The 20,000-nt window shown below is 38.4% G+C and overlaps 1 protein-coding gene across 1 annotated transcript in view; it reads right to left on the minus strand.

The window, feature by feature from the left end:
* Positions 1-20,000, minus strand: part of LOC138013336 (latent-transforming growth factor beta-binding protein 1-like) — an 89,358-nt gene that overhangs the window by 19,963 nt on the left and 49,395 nt on the right. Inside the window, exons 6-10 of the mRNA XM_068860384.1 lie at positions 17,415-17,537; positions 14,300-14,422; positions 13,771-13,902; positions 11,385-11,507; positions 260-391 (exon numbers count right to left, since the gene is read on the minus strand). Of these exons, the coding sequence (XP_068716485.1) occupies positions 260-391; positions 11,385-11,507; positions 13,771-13,902; positions 14,300-14,422; positions 17,415-17,537 (633 nt within the window). The remainder of the gene's footprint in view (positions 1-259; positions 392-11,384; positions 11,508-13,770; positions 13,903-14,299; positions 14,423-17,414; positions 17,538-20,000) is intronic.

Consider the following 20,000-nt stretch of genomic DNA (forward strand, 5'->3'; position numbering starts at 1 on the left):
AAAAGTGGTCGCCATGTTTGAAAGTGGTCTATGGTACCCAAGTCACCATCTTGTATTGCAAACCTAGCACGCAAGTTGAATAATCAACCGATTTGCCATTTTGTATTCCTCCATTTGATCAGAGGTGTTCACCTCCAAACTAGCCAATCAGAATGCGCGAGAAGCTCTTTTCACTTGTGTGGTATATACTAAATAACATAGTACAGTAATGGTACTCAAGTCACCCTCGTGTATTGCAAAATTGTATCATCTGTTATACCTTTACAATTCCTTCCATCACCAGTTGCACTATGGAAGCCTGGGTTGCATTTGCAGTGGTACGATCCCTTGTTATTTTTGCAAAGAGAGTTGCAGCCACAAATGTTCTGATCCAATGTACACTCGTTCACATCTACATAAAAAATATATTGTGAGGTGAGATTGGGAAGTGAAATCACAAGCGATATCACCGCGGAACATTTTTTCCTTACCTAGTTGGAAAAGTGGGATTCATCGTAAGCTAAAGAGTCTGAACCACCCACTTTACATTGCGCACCACATTACTTCGGTCGCCATTTTCAGGGCTAACGAAACTCGGAATTCTGCGGACTGTAATCTGTTTCAATCGGACATTAAATGGGCTATATAATTGTGTTTTCTGCAGCTACGTTTATTAGAATTTTATTTGCTATGATTATTTATGTATGACATGCTCTTCGCAACATGTTATCTACTCGTAGTGGAAACAGAATCGTTGTTGAACCCGCAGTACTGCAATTGGGCGTTTAACGGCTCGAACAATCAAAATCAATGTATAATAATAATAATAATAATAATAATAATAATAATATTAATAATAATAATAATAACAACTTTATTTCAGTGTCAATGAATTTAGCACTAACGACAAGCACTGACGAAATTGACTCAAATCAAATCAAATATTGGTTTTTGTGGAGAGGGGAAAACCGGAGTACCCGGAGAAAAACCTCTAGGAGCAGAGTAGAGAAGCAACAAACTCAACCCTCATATGACGCCGAGTTTGGGAATCGATCGCGGGCCACATTGGCGGGAGGCGAGTGCTCTCATCACTGCGCAATCGCTGGAAAACGGAGAAATATTTTTTGGACTTCATTGCAAGGAATAGCGAACAATTATCTGCGACTTCATCATCGAATTGATAATTCTGTTCCAATATTGTTATGCGTGTATTCCGCTCAGGCTGTCAGCACTGAACACAGAAGCAAGGTAAGTCTTTGTCGAACATTTAAATACTGATCTCTATCACAATCAGTAAAAGCCTTTATCATTTGTTGGTCGTTTCATTTTCTCACTGATGATATAAACTGCGTTTTGTGTAAGCAAACTTATAGGAAGAAGAAATTGCTGTTGGATTCAATACCCGCTTGAAGACTTCATAAACTTGAAAAACGAGAAATTCTAAGAACGACGAATAAGAAGAACATTTAATCTGATGCCGCAACTGTGCATTGCCTGCGCGACAATTAAATGAAACTCTCTCTATTTTTAGTCAGTACTGCTTATCGCTAACCGCTTGCATTATTGTTTCCATTGCCAACCTCTTCGGTATCAAATAAATATAGGTTGCTTGCTTACTACGGTCCAGTTAACGTTTAAACAAGTAGGTACCACGCATATAAACTGTCTTTTCCTCTTCAATTCACTACAGACGCATCGCCACCCTCCACAAAATAAAGGTCCGCAATGCGTACTTGGGTGGAATTCCAGTCAAATAAACGTTGATGAGTTAGCATTACAGTAGATGTAATGCAGTTTTGTCATGTTATAGTGATAAATTTCGAGTAAAGATTATGTAAAATCTCATGCTGTAAACGAGAAAATGGTTAGGGGCAAAATATGTTTGGACTTCTAGTTTCGAAGAAATTAGGGGTGTTTACCATTTGTCAGAATAAACCGGTTGAGATGACCGGTGAATAATGGTAACAGTTTTTCCAAAATCAGCAAACCAGCTCAACGAGATGACGCTAACCATTTGCAATGATCCTTTTTGGAGTTGGGCCTGCAGGTACATTTTCTTTTGTTTTAAACTACATGCAAAGAAGGCTTAAGAGTCAATTCAATACAAAATGATCCCTTAGCCTCGTTCATGTGGCAAAACCGCTGATAACTCCGATGAGGGTTATTGTTTTCGGCTGATTAGAGACTGGAAACTGGAAAATTTCCACTGTTCCGTTCGACGGAAAATGCCATTTATTGTGGTTTGTGTAGTTCCCAGTCAGCAGACAAAGTTGAACACGGCCCCAAGTTGTCACGGGGGAGGAGGGGACGGTGATTGACAAGAGTCACTGAAGTAAACATTTTGCAGGTACGGTCAGGGCTTATGACGCATTTCAATTGGGTGCATTTGAGCATATGAGCTTTTCAGCCACAAAATATTTTGCAATTAACTGCCAAAATGTGTTAGAGTCTACGCGCTTCAAGCATGAACTCACTACTTCAGAGATTCATGAAATATTTGCGTTCGACAAAGTAGTAAATGCCGTCTACGATTATTCATCAACGGATATGTCGGAATCAGAGGATAATTTGTTTACTATAAAGCTAGATAAATAAGAAGGCAAGTGCAATTGTCAGCTAAGAGTATTCGTGCTTCCAGCTTACAACACGGTACGCAAACTATGCTTGTTAAAAAGGGACAAAACATTAAGATGTGCTATTTACACAATAAGAATGACATACATATATCAAGTGGTTCTACATGTGCATCAAGACTGTGATACATGCATCAAAATTCGCCATATAAACACCAAAGGTCATATTTACATGTTAAACGATACTACACTTACATCAACATTATCTGATATAGTTACATCAAGATTCCAGATAAATATATATCGTGATTCTTGACACTTACCCTCGAGTTTTTAACACATCAAGATGTGTGATAACTTACACAGTATGACTGCTAACGTCCGTGTCTTATAGATCCACATCATTCGTGATATAGGCATCGAGATTCGAGCACTTCTTACATGACGACAATAATACCACTGGATTTAAAGAGTGAGGAGTCGTGGGGAGTGGAAATATGGCGGGAAACCGACCCGAACAGGCGAGTTCGTCGCTTTCAACAGGCAGCACTAAAAGGCTGAATCCGGAATCCGGAAACCAGAATTATCCACAAATCGCGAGAACTACAACAAGTTACCCACTCCTTGCATGCTCTGCTATAATTCCCACACTCAATTATTTAACTCTGAGGAAATGTAAACTGTAAAAAGGATCTGACCTTGTTATTCTGGATATAAATACTTGAACATGGTTATGGCATCATCAAGCTAAGGCAGTCCATATTACAATAAAGAAAACTTAAAACTTGTTTAATTCATTTTCCTTGTTTTTTCACCTGCCTTGGTACAAAAATGCCTCTTTTAAAGGAACAAGACGCTTTGTGTTGCGTAAGTATTGGAGCGACTGAAGCTGTCAATTATAGGTTGAGAAAGAACATAGAGTGAATATGAAAAAATTTACATTAAGTTTTAACTTAAAAGCTCTTTCGAGACGTCCCACTGGCATCAAATAGGCCAGGAAACAAGCAAGTTTTGAAGATTCCGTCGAAAGGCAGACGAATATTGCGCTTCAAGGTCGACAACTGATAATATGTTCGGCTTGAGTTAGAAGGTTTTTCCGCCATGGTTTGCAGTTTGAACATACCGTGGACTTCCGAATGATGAGATTTTATGACACCCAACATGCCCAAAAAGTAGAACAAAACAATGTAATAACCACTTAAAACTGTTGAAAAACTTAAAAGAAATGCAGCAAAAGGAGAAATAGTCCATGGGTCAGGACCCTAAAAATAAGGTGTTCGGTATCACTCATGGGGACAAAGGCTATTATACATTTCTCAAATCTACAAGTCCCCTACTTTATGATTTTGTATGATAGAAGTCTCGGATGAGTAGCTGTTGAGGGATATCACGTGACCAAGTGACGTCACTCAGATACACTGCAAATGGCAGAGTAACATAGAAGTCGAACATAGACATCATTACCAAGCTTATTGTTCGTATTTTACGAACATTTTCAAACATTGTAAACCTTGAAAATGCTCGTACAGAATCTCTGTGATGCAACCTTTTAACATCATTCTTGGTTGTTATTGGAATGCTTAAGAAATACTCTAATCTTTCTTTAACTGAATTCTTCAAAAAACTAAGGAGCTACCTTTTCAAGTTACATCAACATTGAATGTTATAGGGAATGATGGCAGTAAGTGGGTTTAGGCAACAGTTTGGTTTAATTGCTATGACTACTTATAGAGTGAAAGCCCTTTATAGCATATTCCAAACTCGGTGGCCATCTTGATCCGCCATCTTGGATTTGAGGATACTTCAGTTTCTGTCATAAAAAGTATGAAAAGTATAATCTAAAAGGGACTGTAGATCAACAAGACGCGTGAATTCATAAAAAGATAGTTTAAGCATTTTAAATGCATAGTCAAATCCTCGATGCACAAGAAAACTGATGAATCCGTGACAGTACGAAGAAGAGCTCTAACTATAAAAATATAGCTTTTAGCTAATAGTTATGGGAATTTCTTGCAGACTGTACTGTCTAAAAGATTTCCTTGTAGCTTATTCAGCATTCATTTTCTTGGTCGTTGGCCGGGTCTTGCTCCTCCTTGTCCTCCTTCTCGTCCTCGTCCTCGTCCTGTGATGGATTTTCACAGTTTCAGAGTCGTCACATGTCGGTGCACTTTTATGCATTAGTAATGCAGGAACAGTTTAGGGTTAGGGTTAATGTTAATCCCTTGCTTAATTAAATATTCTGATAAAATCATGATAAATTATGCTTATATGATAAAAACCTAATGCGGGATATCAAAAAATCAATCCCTTATAAAGCCAGTGATAAAATGATATTATAAACATTGCTTAAGAAAAAACACGTAAGATATTTCCTGATATATCACAAGTGATAATTAGTTATGATATAGTGATAAACCGCAATGCTGCATAATCAGTCTCGATTCCATTCAGAAGTGAGTTTTTCAAAGACTCCTTCAAAGAGTCGCTATTTCTAAAAAAATCCTTACAGCTACTCTTTTGTGACTTCTATCATACGAATTTCTTAACCTCTTCAGACAACCTTTCATGTGATGTCAATGAGAATTTGTCCCCCTGAGTGATACCGTGAACCCGCTGTGGCCCATGGACTAAGAAGCATGGATGGACAAAAATCATCGGACAAGATTGAAACAGATTGCATTTGGGTAATCCTGAAAAAAAAAAAAAAAAATCGGCCCGACGTTTTTCAAGGAGTTAGGACAACGTGCGAGCCAGCGAGCCATAGGAGTCATGCGAGCCATGCGAGTGATCATGCGAGTCACACAGTAATTGAAAGCAAACCGTTTTAACCCCTTCACCGCCAAAAATGCAATTTGACACTTAGAGCTTTTACTCTGTCTAACGCCAGACGATTTTACTCGTCAATGGGAAATCCCTCGGCAGTGAAAGGGTTAAAATGGGTGCTCAGACTTAATAACTGTTTTTCAGTGCTATTTGAAATGGGTGCTTAGCCTTAAATGCGAAATTTGCACGGCTCGCTCGCTCACAGATTGTCCAGCCCCTTTTTCAAGTTCAAGGCAAGTCGCCTGAATAAAAGTCGCTTTTACTCAGAATCATTATGTGCGCGATGCAACGATAATTTTATCAGTAAAGCAAATCTACGTTACCATTTTCGAGTTTTAACTCGTGATTAATTAAAGATTTGCCCTAAATACCCTAAAATAACGTAACATAGCCCGTTTAATGACAGATATCTTCCTTAGAATAGAAATCGTGGTAGAGACAATTTGTTAACCAAAAGATTCCGAAATAACAATACTGCCAAGAAACAAGATATAATTCCGCAGGGATATAAGATGTAATTCCGCAGTGTTCCACTACTCTCTACATGTCTCCTGTCACATGTCAACCAAAAGTAAATCACTCTTGTTACAATAGTTTCCGGTTGGAGCCTATTTCCGATTTCCGATTACAACACCCGTTTATTATCTCTTATTTTGGAGGCTGTGCTAATAGCTAGCAAAAGGAAGTATAGTAGTATGAAGAATGACATACCAATTAAGGACAGACGGTAAAACACAACATTGTTTATTTAATAAATTTCAAACAGTATTTCTTTTACGTAAACTTGACCATGTGCAACAAACAAATTACGAGTATGATCATTAATTTACTTGATGTCGCCTTTGAGACACGGATTTCCACTTAGAAGACTTGATGAGAGTCAAGACTGTGCAGAAGAAACGAGGCCTCGTTTGTTCAAAAGGTGGATAACGCTATCCACCGGATAAACACTTGAAATATCAGTTGAATTATCCAGTGGACTAGTGGTGATTTATCCATTGGATAAGTTTTTCTTTTAGTTCTCGCAATTTGTGGATATTTCTGCTTTACGGATTCCAGATTCTGGATTCGGGCTTTTAGTGCTGCTCTTTGGAAGCGACCAAGTCGGCTTTTCGGGTCGGTTTCCCGCCATATTTCCACTCCCCACACACGAAGAGACACGACTCCTCACTCTTTAAATCCAGCGGTATTCTTGTCGTCATGTAAGAAGTGCTCGAGTCTCGATGCATATATCACAAATCTTGATGTATATATATCACGAATGATGTATGGCTTTAAGACACGGACGTCAGCAGTCATACTGTGTAAGTTATCACGCATCTTGATGTGTTAAAAACTCGAGGGAAAGTATCGCGAATCATGATGTATATTTATCTGGAAATTTGATGCATATATTGCTCAAGTTCCTTGATGTAAATATATCAGATAATGTTGATGTAAGCGTAGCATCGTTTAACATGTAAATTTATATTGCGAATTTGTATGTACAACAGTCTTGACGCACATGTGCAACCACTTCAATTGATATATGTATGCCATTCTTATTGTGTAAATAGCACATCTTAATGTTTTGTCCCTTTTTGACAAGCATGGTAAACTATACTTTTACATATTAATAAATTACAGAAAGTTTGAAGGCATGAGTTTTTAACTTGCGAATCTACGGAAACTGGCGCCGTCACTCAACATGTCAACAAATCGTAGTTAGAAGAGGGAACCTCAAATTGCTGATCGTAAAGCTACAGGATAATAATGGACTTCGTCATTATGTTATATCTCTCCGATATAAGATTGAAGGCGTAACTCCTTGCAATATAGCTGGCACAACTCGCTTAATACAAACGTCAGAAAGGAAGACGAATTATCCTTACCTTGTTAATTAATCGCACTGAGAAAACGAGTCGAAATTCGGCAAATGACAACAGCCGAGTAGAATAATGGCTGCTACACACACTCATTCTCATTCCCAGGGTCCTCTCTCTTCCTAATAGAGAGTACATGACAAACACTTGGCTCTCGTATACAAATAATAAAGTCAGGAATATCGCTGGTGCTGGCAAAGTGTGGGGAAATCCCACACAAAAACCGCTTGAAATGGCAAGGTATTTTTGCTGTTTTTCTGATAGAAATCCATTTAATTTCTTAGGATAATTTCCCTCAAGGATATCCGAAATGTTCTTATTTCCATCACAAAATTGTCCCAGTTTATATCTCGAGTGTTCAAGAGGTTAATGATACTTGCCATATATGGACTTCAACGCTCCAAATTCCCGGATAACAACAAAAGCAACAACGACAAAGGCGCTCGATATATACTTGTTGTGCAAGACTCTTTAAGGCCTCACAGCAACCACTTTGACAATCGGACATTGTGGATGCTAATCTGGAGTGAAGAAATATGAATGCGCCTCAGAAATTTACAAAGATCTTTGCATTATATCTTTTCCTGAGGTACATTCATTATTTCTCCAAAACACAGTAGCATCACCATATCTAAACCAGAAGTACAAGGAACTAGGATTTGCAACCTTATTATATAGTCAAAAACTCTCGCGTTTTTGATTGGTCAATGACTAATGCATAAATAAGATGTAGAAAGCAATATGGAAGTTGCTACCGAAATAGTGATAGGGTAACTTTTTTGAATAAATAATAAAAAATAAAAATCGTAAGAACTTGCTCATATTTCTTGTGATTTATGGCCAATTCACATTTATTATCCAACTAGTATTGTATTAGTTATTGTACCGAAAACGCACGAAACAAGGGCAAACATTCCACGATATTGTACAGGTAGTCACTGTTTGACTAGCTTTGGTGCTGACGTTGATATTTTGTTGGTGAAATTTGTTGCAAAGAAAAGCGAAAATGGACAACACGTTTGCAACTTTTCCCAAACGTTACTCAAGATAATGTCCTGGCGTGAAAGTTGTTGTCAAGTCGATATTTGTTAGCCAATCACAGTCCTGCCTCGCACTTGTCACGCACAAATCCATCACTCGGGAGTCTTCCTTGTTTACAATTCACTTGCTTAGAATTTAGTACGAAAAAAATTGGTGTGGTATAACTTATTTCATTTTCACTGCAGTTACATAAAAAAAAAGTTAATAAAACTCAAGTACATAACAAGCAGTGGGGAAGACTAGAAGGGAACTGACGAACCATGCTTGCTAGTCAACCCATTATGAAAAAATTATGTATGAATATACAAAAGCTCAATTGTTTCACCAGCAACTTGTTATTTACCAACCAACTAACTAACTAACCAACCAACCAACCAACCAACCAACCAACCAACTAACCAAGAAACTAACTAACTAACAACCGTACTAACCGCTGTTTATAGCCCACGAGGTATAGGAACGCTCAGGGTCAAAGGCCTTATCTTTATAAAAAGAAGTGCATAATCTCTTAAAAGAAGAAACACTCAATTTGGTATTTCTCAATTCATTGGGCAAATTGTTCCATAAATACGGGGTCCTCTTAAAAAATGTTCCCCTAAAATGTTCCGATCTAACTCTGTTAATTTTGAAAATACGAATTAAGTGAGTTAAAATGCCTGCACTTCAGTTTATAAAAGGTCGACAGGTCCTTGACTTCTCCGCGGTAAACCAGTGGTAACAGGGTAAGACTTTTTAGGCGCTGATTGTCGCTAAAATGGGGTAGCATAAGCCTAGTCGCACGTCGTAGCACCCCTTCTATTCTTTTCATTATAGTAACTGATTTTGGGCTCCATATTTCAGAGGCGTACTCGAGGTGAGAACTTACGAGAGTCACATAGAGGAATCTCAGAGTTGGTGACAAAATTTTGTTAGTGCGACGAATGAAACCCAGCATTTTGTTAGCCTTCTTCAACTGGGGATACGCACCTCAAAATCGCGCTGGGCTCTCACCCTGCTAAGAATCTTCCCTCCCATTTTGTAGTTATAAATTATGGGGTTGCACTTCCTTTTTTACTGTACAAAGTGAACATTTGTCAATATTGAAGGCCAGCTTCCGGTGTTCACTACAATCAATCAGCTTGTCAATATCGTCTTGTAGCAAAGAACAGTCAGAGTGAGATCGTATAGCACGGCATCGTCAGCAAATAAAAGCAATGTACTTGAGTGAGATAACACACTTGACATATCATTAATAAACAAGACAAATAAAACACAAGCTGCAGCCTATTGCCGAGAACTCATAAACCAATGCAGCAATGGGCCCTTAAATTCAGACTGATCCAGCTTTCTGATCAGGTGTGCATGAGATACTGAATCAAACGCCTTCGAAAAATACAAGAAAGCGACATCAGTTTGTTCACCATGGTCCATTGTTCTGACCATATGATGTACTGTATCCAGGAGCTGAGTCCTAGTAGAGCGTCCTTTGACAAAACCACGCTGCATGGGATAGATTACGTCGGCAATAAAGTTGAAAAAACGAACAATCGCAACGCGCTCAGCAATCTTGGAGATAAGGCTTAGCAGTGACATTGCTCTATAGCTATGTACGTCTTCGATGTCACCTTTTTGGGGACAGCCAACACTTAAACAAATATTAATTAAGCGTTTCAGAGGAGATACGATTTCAGATAAACATTCCCTTAATAATCTGCCTGGTATTTGATCAGGGCCACACGCCTTTGATTGATCAATATTTTTCAGTCTTTTGACACTTCTTCAACTGTTGCTTGAATAAAATAAAGTTCATTATCCTGTTCAGTAAAAGTGGTTGTTGTTTCTACTGTGTGCAAACCAGTCTTCAAAAACACAGGCAAAAACGTGATTAAATAGATTTGCCTTGGCTGCGGGAGTTAAGGCTTTAACACTACCAAACTGGACAACTTTGGGAATTCTATTGCAGATTTTTTTTTTATCCTTTAGATCGGAATTCAGATCGTTTAGAAATTCGCATTATTTACGTTTTGTAGCAGTTTTGATTTGTTTATGTATTGATCTGTAATTGCCCAAATGCACAACCGAATTTGACTGTTTTGCTTGTTTCAATAGCAGTTTTCGTCTTCTTCGATAGTTTGATAATTTCGCCATCAATCCATCTTGGAGATTTTGCATCCATAAGTTTGATCTTGAAAATAAACGACTCAACGGCATTCAAGAATAAATCACACCTACTTTCCCAACATTGATCAACATTATTTTCATCAAACCCCATGTCCAGAGGAGTAACTGAGAGTGCTTGTCGTATTGCATCAAAATTAGCTTTCGTAGTCGTAGGAATAACGAGCAACGCTCACCTCTTCACTTTGGTCTTAATGGAGAAAGAGACTCCAAGATGATCCGAGACGAACTGACAATCAAATGTCTCCATTCCACATATACGTTCGGGTTGATTAGTAAAAACAAGGTCAAGAATATTCTCTGTGTATCGCATAATCGTTCTGCTCCCTGCTTGCATTTTCACTCGCCCTAGAGCGGGCTCATCATAACGCAACACAACTCGTAAAAATAACTAGCGACACAACACACTAATAGAAATGATGCTCTCTTTGAACGAATTATCGAAAACGTCTTCTTCGTTCGCCATCTCAAATGAAGTCAGGAATTGTGTATGACACACTACCCGTGATACGGATACAGAAAAACTAGTAGCGCGTCAAACATATTTCACGCATCTGCCCAAATGTGTAAACAATCGTTTATCAAACACTAGAACAAAATAAATCTTTGGCAAGGTCTTACTGAATTACCAAACATAATAAGATTTTAAAACAGGTTGAAACAAGAAAAAAAAAAGGTAGCCAAACGACAAAAAATGTTTTGCAACAATTAAGCATGCTTGGGATGTTTACTGAAAAACATATACCCTTTAACCAGATCATTACAAATGACTAGAAAAGCAGATGGAAAGAGTTACATAATCTTAACACCCTCCTAATCTACAAATTCCTTTTTCTCCTTAAAAGAAATCTCTCGCAGGAACATACAGACTGGTAGAAACCAAGCATGTTCACACTGCCCTGTCACAAACTCTTTTCCTTTCTCGCATTCGATTTAAAGAAATACTTACCAGTGCAATCCACGCCATTACCATTTGTGCTCTGGAAGCCGGGTGAGCATTCGCAGCCATAAGATCCATGGATGTTGTTGCATACAGCGTTTTCCCCACAAATGGTCTTCTCTAATTCACACTCTGCAAAGAAAAATAAGTGAGGAGATATTGTTCTCGTTTAGTCACAATGTCAAAGTTTATTTAACCCGTTTATAAAATCTTGCGCGATTGTATCAGCTACCATAAAATTACAGAGCGGATATCAAGTATTCTTAAATTTGCAACCTCGGTTAATGCATTTCTCGAGCTCCGATTGGTTCACTCAATCTCGGTTATCAGTTCATATACCTTAGTTTGACCTTATATGGTACGTGATTGCACTAAGCGTTGCCAAGCTTTAAGTGTTTGGCCAGAAAGCGAAATTTCTCTCTGAATAAAGCAAAAAAAAAAAACAACAAAGTAGAAAGTTTGGGCTGATTCCGGCATTTAGAAGTACGCGAAAAGGTAAGAAATGTTTTAAATTTGTGATAAGCCTTGCGTCTGTCTGACTACAAGGTATTACACAACATCGCATCTTCATCAAGTTTTCCGATTTCGCTGGGATTTCCTCGCTTTTTTCGCTGGTATTTCGTACTATCTAAACCTTTAGAGTTTAAGGAATTTAATAAAACGATTTTTCCATTCGCGCTTGTTGGATATGAGACTGGTTATAGCCAACTCATATCCAACGCGCGCTCGTGGAATAATTGTTAAATAACCCCCATTTAAGTCGATATTTGTCTTGTAATTATTTTCGTTAACCGATAAGGAAAAAGCCAACGGAAAAGTTAGCAAGAGGATTTCAACTTTTCGTTTTTATTACATTTATTTTACAAAACAGAAAAACAAACTCGTTTTGTAGAGTCTAGTGATAATATCATTAAAAAGGTAGCCGCAAAACATCTTCCGGATAGCACTAAACCTAGGTGAACAAAATATGCTGTCAACGTCTTTTAATGTGAAGACTTCAGATTTAGTAATGTGAAAACCTAAAATGACTCATTATAAATGATAGAGAATTTTATGACCTTGGACTCCATTGGCTGAGACTGTGCTCAAAAATTCATGTTTACCCCGGTTCCAACCAATCCAATCAGCAAAAGCTAAACTGTTCGAGTGATTATTATTGTATTGTTTACGGTTATGTCACTCGGGTTTATGAAAACCATACCTTGCTGTGTTAGCCAAACATTTTACACGTAGTGCTTATACTTCAAAGATCTAATTTAAATGCGAATATCACCGGAATGTTGTAGTAGCCTGCAAACAAGCTTTTTATCGGGTCATTCAGAGATGTGCCCTTTGTTTTCCTCCTACATTAAATGCTCACAATATAAGGGAACCCCCCTTGCTACTGTGGCTTTTAGTCACGCACTATATTTCAACATATCATATGTAGACAGATTACGCTGGAAATCCCAAAAAAACATGAATTGTGTAAGAAACAATAAGCAAATGCTCCATACATTGATAATTCTTAATATTTTTGTTTTGCAAATAAATAGCTTACGCTTTTTTTCAAAGTAGCAAGAGAGTTAGCAGAAATAAATTGGAATTAAGAGAATTGTAAAACTTAGGACTTGGATAAAAGAACGAGAGTTGTTCGGTATTAATCCTGCAGTGAGGTAATTAGAAGGTGTTAGAATTTGTTGTATCAGTAATAGGAATGAATTTGACTTTTGAAAACAATTTTAAGCCTTTCTACCTTTGTACAATCAAAATGTTATGCGGACCAAGACTGATTTTGGGTCCATAAAAATGAGGAGAAAGAAACGAAGAACGTGGCAAATGTACTACCGAACGAAACGTAGCAATGAGCAAACCAGGACACAGAATCAAACGCATTTCCATGTTTTGAATTCCATCACCGGTCATTACCCATTGATCGAGCACGAACAGACAACCGAGTGAAACCGGCCTTCGATGTAGACACGTGGTCGGCATGTACAACATAGTCATATTACTTACTGCATAGTTTCTTATGGAGATTAAGGGAAATAATATTCACATTTATCAACGTTTTGGATGGCACGCATCTGTCTTTCACATAGACGTCCAAGCGTTAAGCAAACCCCGCTGATGGTGATGTAGCTCTTGTTCCGCAATTTCCATTCATGTCGAAGTCCCTCATATTATTACATCCGGGAAACTTATGAGTTACGATAAAACATCACTACAACCTTTTGTGCTCAGACACCCGAGTCCTAAGTGATCTTTCGGTCTTGATGGCAAAATCGCACTCTTTGCGTCTGATTGTATACGACGTCAAATCATGGACGGTGGATTAAATACGATCCTTGTATTTTACATAGGTTGTATGACCTTGAAGACACTCCCACGAGATCACCATTGTACAATTTCTTACCAATGCAATTTGTCCCATTCCCACTTGCATCATAGAAGCCTGGTTTGCAAAGGCAGCGATAAGATCCCACTGTGTTATTGCATACAGAGTTGTTCCCACAAATGTTCTCATCCAAATCACACTCATTAGTATCTGTGCCAAAGGAAAAATATGGTGAGGTGATTAATGTCTTTAGGACATATTGCCATTAAATTTCACTTCTCCAAGAAACGAACATTTTATAACGTGGTCTTATAAATTGACGGGAACTCAAAAAATAACTTCAAGGTCAAAGCCCCTTTTCGTACTTTGCAAGATATAACAGGATAATTCGATTAATTTATTGAGCTCAGTGTCCTCCATCAAGGAAGAACCACGTGTTCAAATGAACGATAAGACGACATGACGTCACGTTTTAAATGTGCTTCAAACTCGAACTGAAAATAACTATACTAACTACTTTGCTAAGGGTACTATCCCTAGCTCAAACGCTTCTCTTAAACGCACAAAGCATTGGTTCATGGACAAAGTTTTAAAATATAAAAATTACCTTCACAGTCTCTTAATCTGTTGGAATATCCGTCCACACAATCACAAAGAAACTCTCCATTAATATGCAAACATTTTTGATAGTGTCGCTTACATTTCCTTTCCTTGGTGCATGGATCTAAAGCTGTTGAAAATCATGTATATGATGTATCATCTTAGTTTGTATCACGTCCTATCATATCACATCACATAAAATCATTATTTTGGTTTTGCATCAATTCATCACATGAACTCAAGACTTTAGCATCAGTGGATAGACGGCTTATAATTAAATCTTGCAGGAAATCACATCCGGAAACTTTTCTATATTTCATAACTAAGATGCTAGAGTGGCTTGGAAGCTTGGTAAAAGAGAACAGCACCGCTGAATGATGACACCAAGAAATGTTTCTTGAACAAAGAAAGGCTTAGTGGGTATCAATTTCTGCTTAGATTGCGTTCTGATAGGAATGAAATCTATGTTTTCACCTGTCTTTAACGTGCCCCAGGGATACAGCAGCGTATGGTTGAACCAATTAATCATGTATGCGTCCAAAGGTTTTGGCAACTTTTACCGTAGAGAAACCAAGGATTGCTTTTCAAATGGATCACGAAGACAAGTTAAACCAACATGATAAGTGGTGGCCATTTGGTAGCCAAATGCTTCAAAAGAGCGTGCCAGGATCCACTCGTTTCCGCTAAGCTTAAAACGACTAGCTAACTTTTGTTTGGTAAGACAACCAAAGAAACCTCCAAAAGAGCGAACACAATTGGGGCGAGAGAAAAGATGAAAGTTGATCATGTGGAACTGTAAAAAGATGAGCTTACCGTATCACCGAAATGCAACTTTTGAGGCAAAGAAGAGGAAATCCCCATGAAAAGTCCAAGCATCAATAGAAAAACAACCAAAACACCTTTAGAGACAGAACCATATTTCGGAATCTTGTGAGATTTACAATCGACGCGTTTGCATCAAAGAGTCCAAATCTCTCCCCCTGTTTCTTGAAATTTCGTCTTTGACAAATTGGAGTTCTCCGGTTTAGAAGTTTCTGCAATTTGCAGATTCCTTCAAAGCATCTTGAAGAAACCTTGCATCGCTTATGTCCAATGATTCGTCGTTCGAAGTCATCAGCTGAAGAGTCACTGACAACATCGCTGTTCTCGTTCTCACTTTCCTAAAATCTTACGTAGCCTTTTTCTGTTCTTGACATGAACATAGTTCACAAATTTTTCTCAGAATGCGGTGAAAAACGAAAACTCAAAGAAATTCCTCCTTCTGAGCTTGACAGTTTTCTGTGTAACTTCTACATTTCAGCCAAAAAAAAAAAAAAGACAACACAGACTACGAACCTGGCATATAATGGCTTTCTTCTCACGAGGCATCCAGCATCTCTTACACGGCAAGACGGCAAAGACAAATAGCTTAAGGACAGGAAATCTTAAAGTGAAGGCGCCGTAAACTCAAGAACAATGGAAAAAGAAGTATAAACCAAACGCCACTGTGGTACTGAGAAAAGAAGATATCGAGCGCATCTTTCAGCACAGGCATTTAAATTTCGGTGACATCGTTTTGAAAAAAGAAAAGAATACTGGAGAAGACAACTGAAAGAGAGTGCAAGACACGCTATGACAATGAAAAAACCATCCAAGGTTTTTCTGTCCAAAGGCGTATGAAATAGGCGACAGCAAATGCCAGGTCTCTCGTTTCAGAGTTTATTCTGGCGACTCCGACAGCCTAAAACAATGAAGAGCCCAATCTTCCTGAATGTTAATCACTGGCAAGAGCCTAACGATCAAGTATGGTACAGAAACTGTCGCGAGCTGAAAAGGAATTAAATCAGTAAGTTTCTATGAAGCACCACCAATGACTTGCCAGTGTCGAAGCGTAGCGGGAAATTTACATAGTATTATTATTCAAAAGGACATTTACAAAGAAATCATTTGCCTTCGGTCATGACACATTGACTTTGCTGCGCTTGGTCTCTAGGCCGTGGCTTTGGGACAAATATCTTTTCATATGGCCACTCAGTTAATAAGTATCTTTACTGAAGGGATAGTCTGAGGGATAACAGGATTAAAACCAAGAGGCCCGGTTGTGGTAGGATCGCTTATGACACTTCCTCATCAGCTAAAGCTCTTCTTCTTTGGCTAGTGTTCATCACTCTCATAAATCCACATAGCTTATACATTGTATAAAGTTTTCACCTGGAAAGTTGCATTAAACTGTTGCTGGCCACGCTTCAGCGGAGGGGGGAAAGGGAGGGGGGGGGGGAGGGGGAAGCATTGTATTTGGGCAGAAATGGGTTCAGGCGTGATTCCTCCTTGTTCCAAAATCAACGCCTTCAAACAGATTTTGAACATAGTTTTTGAATCTACCTTTTCCTGTTTCGGCATTATTGTCCTTTATTGTTCTCAATAAAGGACAAACAAACACGGGCGGTAACACCAAGCCAGACGAACTCTTCCAGTGCATTGCAAAGGGCCGGCTTCGACATGTTTATAGAAGGAGGAACGACCACTTCGATTTTATGATGAAGGTCTTTTCTCACCTCAGACAAAAAGTACCAAATAGAATTGTCCTCACTTTCTTTGACCACTGGAATCCTTTGGATGTGACCGCCCACTTTAAATATGAATGATTGTTTGATTGCTTAAAATAGGGGAATCGTTTCTTTGATTTCCCTCAAACAATCTCTATCAATACCCACTAGATATCCTGGCGTCATCACGCATGATTAGTTAAATTTTAAGAAAAAGTGTAGTTCCCAAAAAGCTTTGACCTATGCGCAAGGTGTCTTCATGTTCTTTTCAGAAACTTATGGCAAAGGAAAGCGTAAAGTCATAAAAACAGGGACCTGTTTGTATGGGAGGCTGGTACCCTCCCTAGTTTTAGATACTTATGGTATGTTCAAGTCACTTTTCTCTACAGAAATTCTTGACCACTACATTAAAATCTAATAACACAATTTCACAGGTCAAGATGAGCACGTCTAACTGCAAGATTTAAAGAAAGTGCATTAGTCATGTTCCGGGAACAGAATCACAAATGTCCTTGGTTCCACCTTACTGATAATTACAATTTGAAAGTGTGGAATCGCTCTGCGACGCCAAAACTTGTTCTTTAACGTTGTGCGTACCTATGCACGTTCGACCATCTCCTTTCATCCCCGAGAAGCACCGACAGGAATAGGATCCCATGGTATTCGTGCAAGTGGCATTCAAGTGACATCGGTGAATCCACTCCCTACATTCGTCCACGTCTGTTTCAGAACAAAGTAATATCATCTGTACTTGTTGAAGAGTCTTGTAAAAGGCATCTCATTTTGATATTTCTATAGACTATTCATTCATTAATAATAGCAATTTCTTTGTCATTTTGACTGCAAAGTAAACTACGATTACATTAGTCTTAGAAAGCTCAAACTGAAACGGATCCATTAAGGTCAGTAAAATAGTCAAAAATAATAACACTTTATCACTCACAGCTTTTTCTTAGTTAATGGAAAAAAGTAAGTATAATAGGCAGGTATTCGGATAGCCACTGGATGTAGCAATATGAACACACTAGGTTCGTTCATAAAAAATAAGAAAATAAAGCTCTGAGAGTGCTCTTTTTGGTTGTTTTTTCTTTTCTGTCTGGCTATGGCTGAAATGTTCTTGAACGTTTTCTCTATTTATTTAATGTAACTCTAACCTACACTGAATGCATTTTAGACCCAGTGCAATTAGGTCCAGTTGTTCTTTAAAGGGAGTCTCCACTTCAACAAAACAAAATAACTTTAAATTGCAAGAAATAACTGTTACAGTCAATTCAATCTAAAATAGTTTTAGAAGCGCCTATTTTTGTTTCCAAATTTCACGGGCGACGCCATATTGAATAATTGTGACGTGTTACTGTTGCTCTATTGCTATTACACGAAGGCTCTTTGTGTCAGAACAATAGGGCAACCGTAACAGGTCACATTTATTCAAGACGGCAGCTCCCGCGAATTTTGAAAGTGAAAATAAGCGATTTTAAAATTCACTTTTCCTGCTATCAACACTAAAAAAAGAAAAAAAGAAAAAATATATATATATACATATATATATATATATATATATATATAACTAAATATATATATATATATATATACACGTAAAGTAGGCCTGTATTTGCTGTACTAAGAGTGCTCTATACCATGCGGTAGGGCAATTACAAAATGAATGAATAATCAGGACACGATCATACTTTTGCCTCTGGTTTTCATACAGGTCTGTTTCGTACAGGACGTTTAGTTTGTCCTGCACTCATCAGTGTGTAACCAAGAGTGATTTTATTCGTTGAAGATTACCGCTTTTTAGTCATACATGGCCGTTCGTGCTGCACGCTCCTATTTACCTAACGTTCTTCAATAGGTATTTCTCATTGTGTCTACATTTACTAATCAACTCGTTGCGATTATTGAGTGTTGCTGTTTGCGGCTGGCATATGATGTAATATTTTTCAGCTATGCGTAAATTACAACGTTTTGTCGCGTTAGTATAAAGCGAGCTGTGACAAAGAATTTTCCACGAAATTGTATAGTCGGTGTTGCTGTCCTTTAATTGCCAAATGTATTTGCTCAGTTCAGTTGAGTTGCTCTTCGCTCTTGCTTTAAACGATGCTTTATGGTTTGCGAACCTTGCTTTGAAATCAGTTGCTGTGAGTCCTACGTACTTTTCTTCCTTTTCGCTGGTCTTCACCGTTGCCTGATACACGATGTCTCTTGAGAGGCATTTTCCTTGTAATGGGCACGTGGTATTCCTCGGACAATTGCATTCCTTCTGGACATTATCTTTGCTGCCTTTTGCCAGTTTTCTTTTGTTATTTCCTTCGATGATTGTTCTTACGTTTGGCCTACAACTGTAGGATAGTTTTATTGTGTTCTTGTTGAAGATCTTGTGTAATTTATTGCTTTTCGGAAAGCATTTACGGATAATGTTCAGGAACTCTCTCCCCACATTGGTTTTCACGTTTTGGTTGTAGGGTGGGTTGAACCAGATGATGTTACGCTTCCTTTGCCGTCTCCCTTTCTTTGGAGCCGTTGGTCTGACATAATTGAGTTTGTAAACATATCCACTGTCGCTCAGCGCCTTTTGATATACGGGGGCTGCTTCATTGAAGACTTCACTCGAAGAAATTTCTGACAATCGCTTGTTGATTCCTTCAGGAATGTTCTTTAAGATGATTGGGGGGTGGTTGGATTTGATGTTGACGTACTGTAACACGTTGTTTGGTTTCATGTATGGTATGTGCTTTCCCGTGTTTAGGTCTAGGGTGACATCAAGGAAATTGACCACTTTCTTGTTGGCTTCGATCGTAATTCGTAGGTCGTTCTCCTGGAATGTTTTGCAAATGTCCTTCTTCATATTTTCAATTTGCCTTGGTGTCCCTTTGACTATGCCCAATCCATCATCTCTGTATAAGCCAAAGGATGGCCCATGTTTTGCTTGTAATAGCGAAAGCATGTAACATACCACTAATTCACATGATTCTACCCCATCGAAGCTCCCCATCGTTACATCGAAACCGGTGTTATTACCTTTCTTCCTCCAGGGCTCTTTTCCTTTGAATACTACTGTGCGTTTTGCGTGGATGATGATATCTTTCTCGCAATCTTGTATGGCGTTAGACTGCTATTACATCATATGACAGCCGCAAACAGCAACACTCAATAAGCGCAACGAGTTGATTAGTAAATGTA

Source organism: Montipora foliosa, chromosome 1 (assembly GCF_036669935.1).
Source record: "Montipora foliosa isolate CH-2021 chromosome 1, ASM3666993v2, whole genome shotgun sequence".
Lineage (NCBI taxonomy): Eukaryota > Metazoa > Cnidaria > Anthozoa > Scleractinia > Acroporidae > Montipora > Montipora foliosa.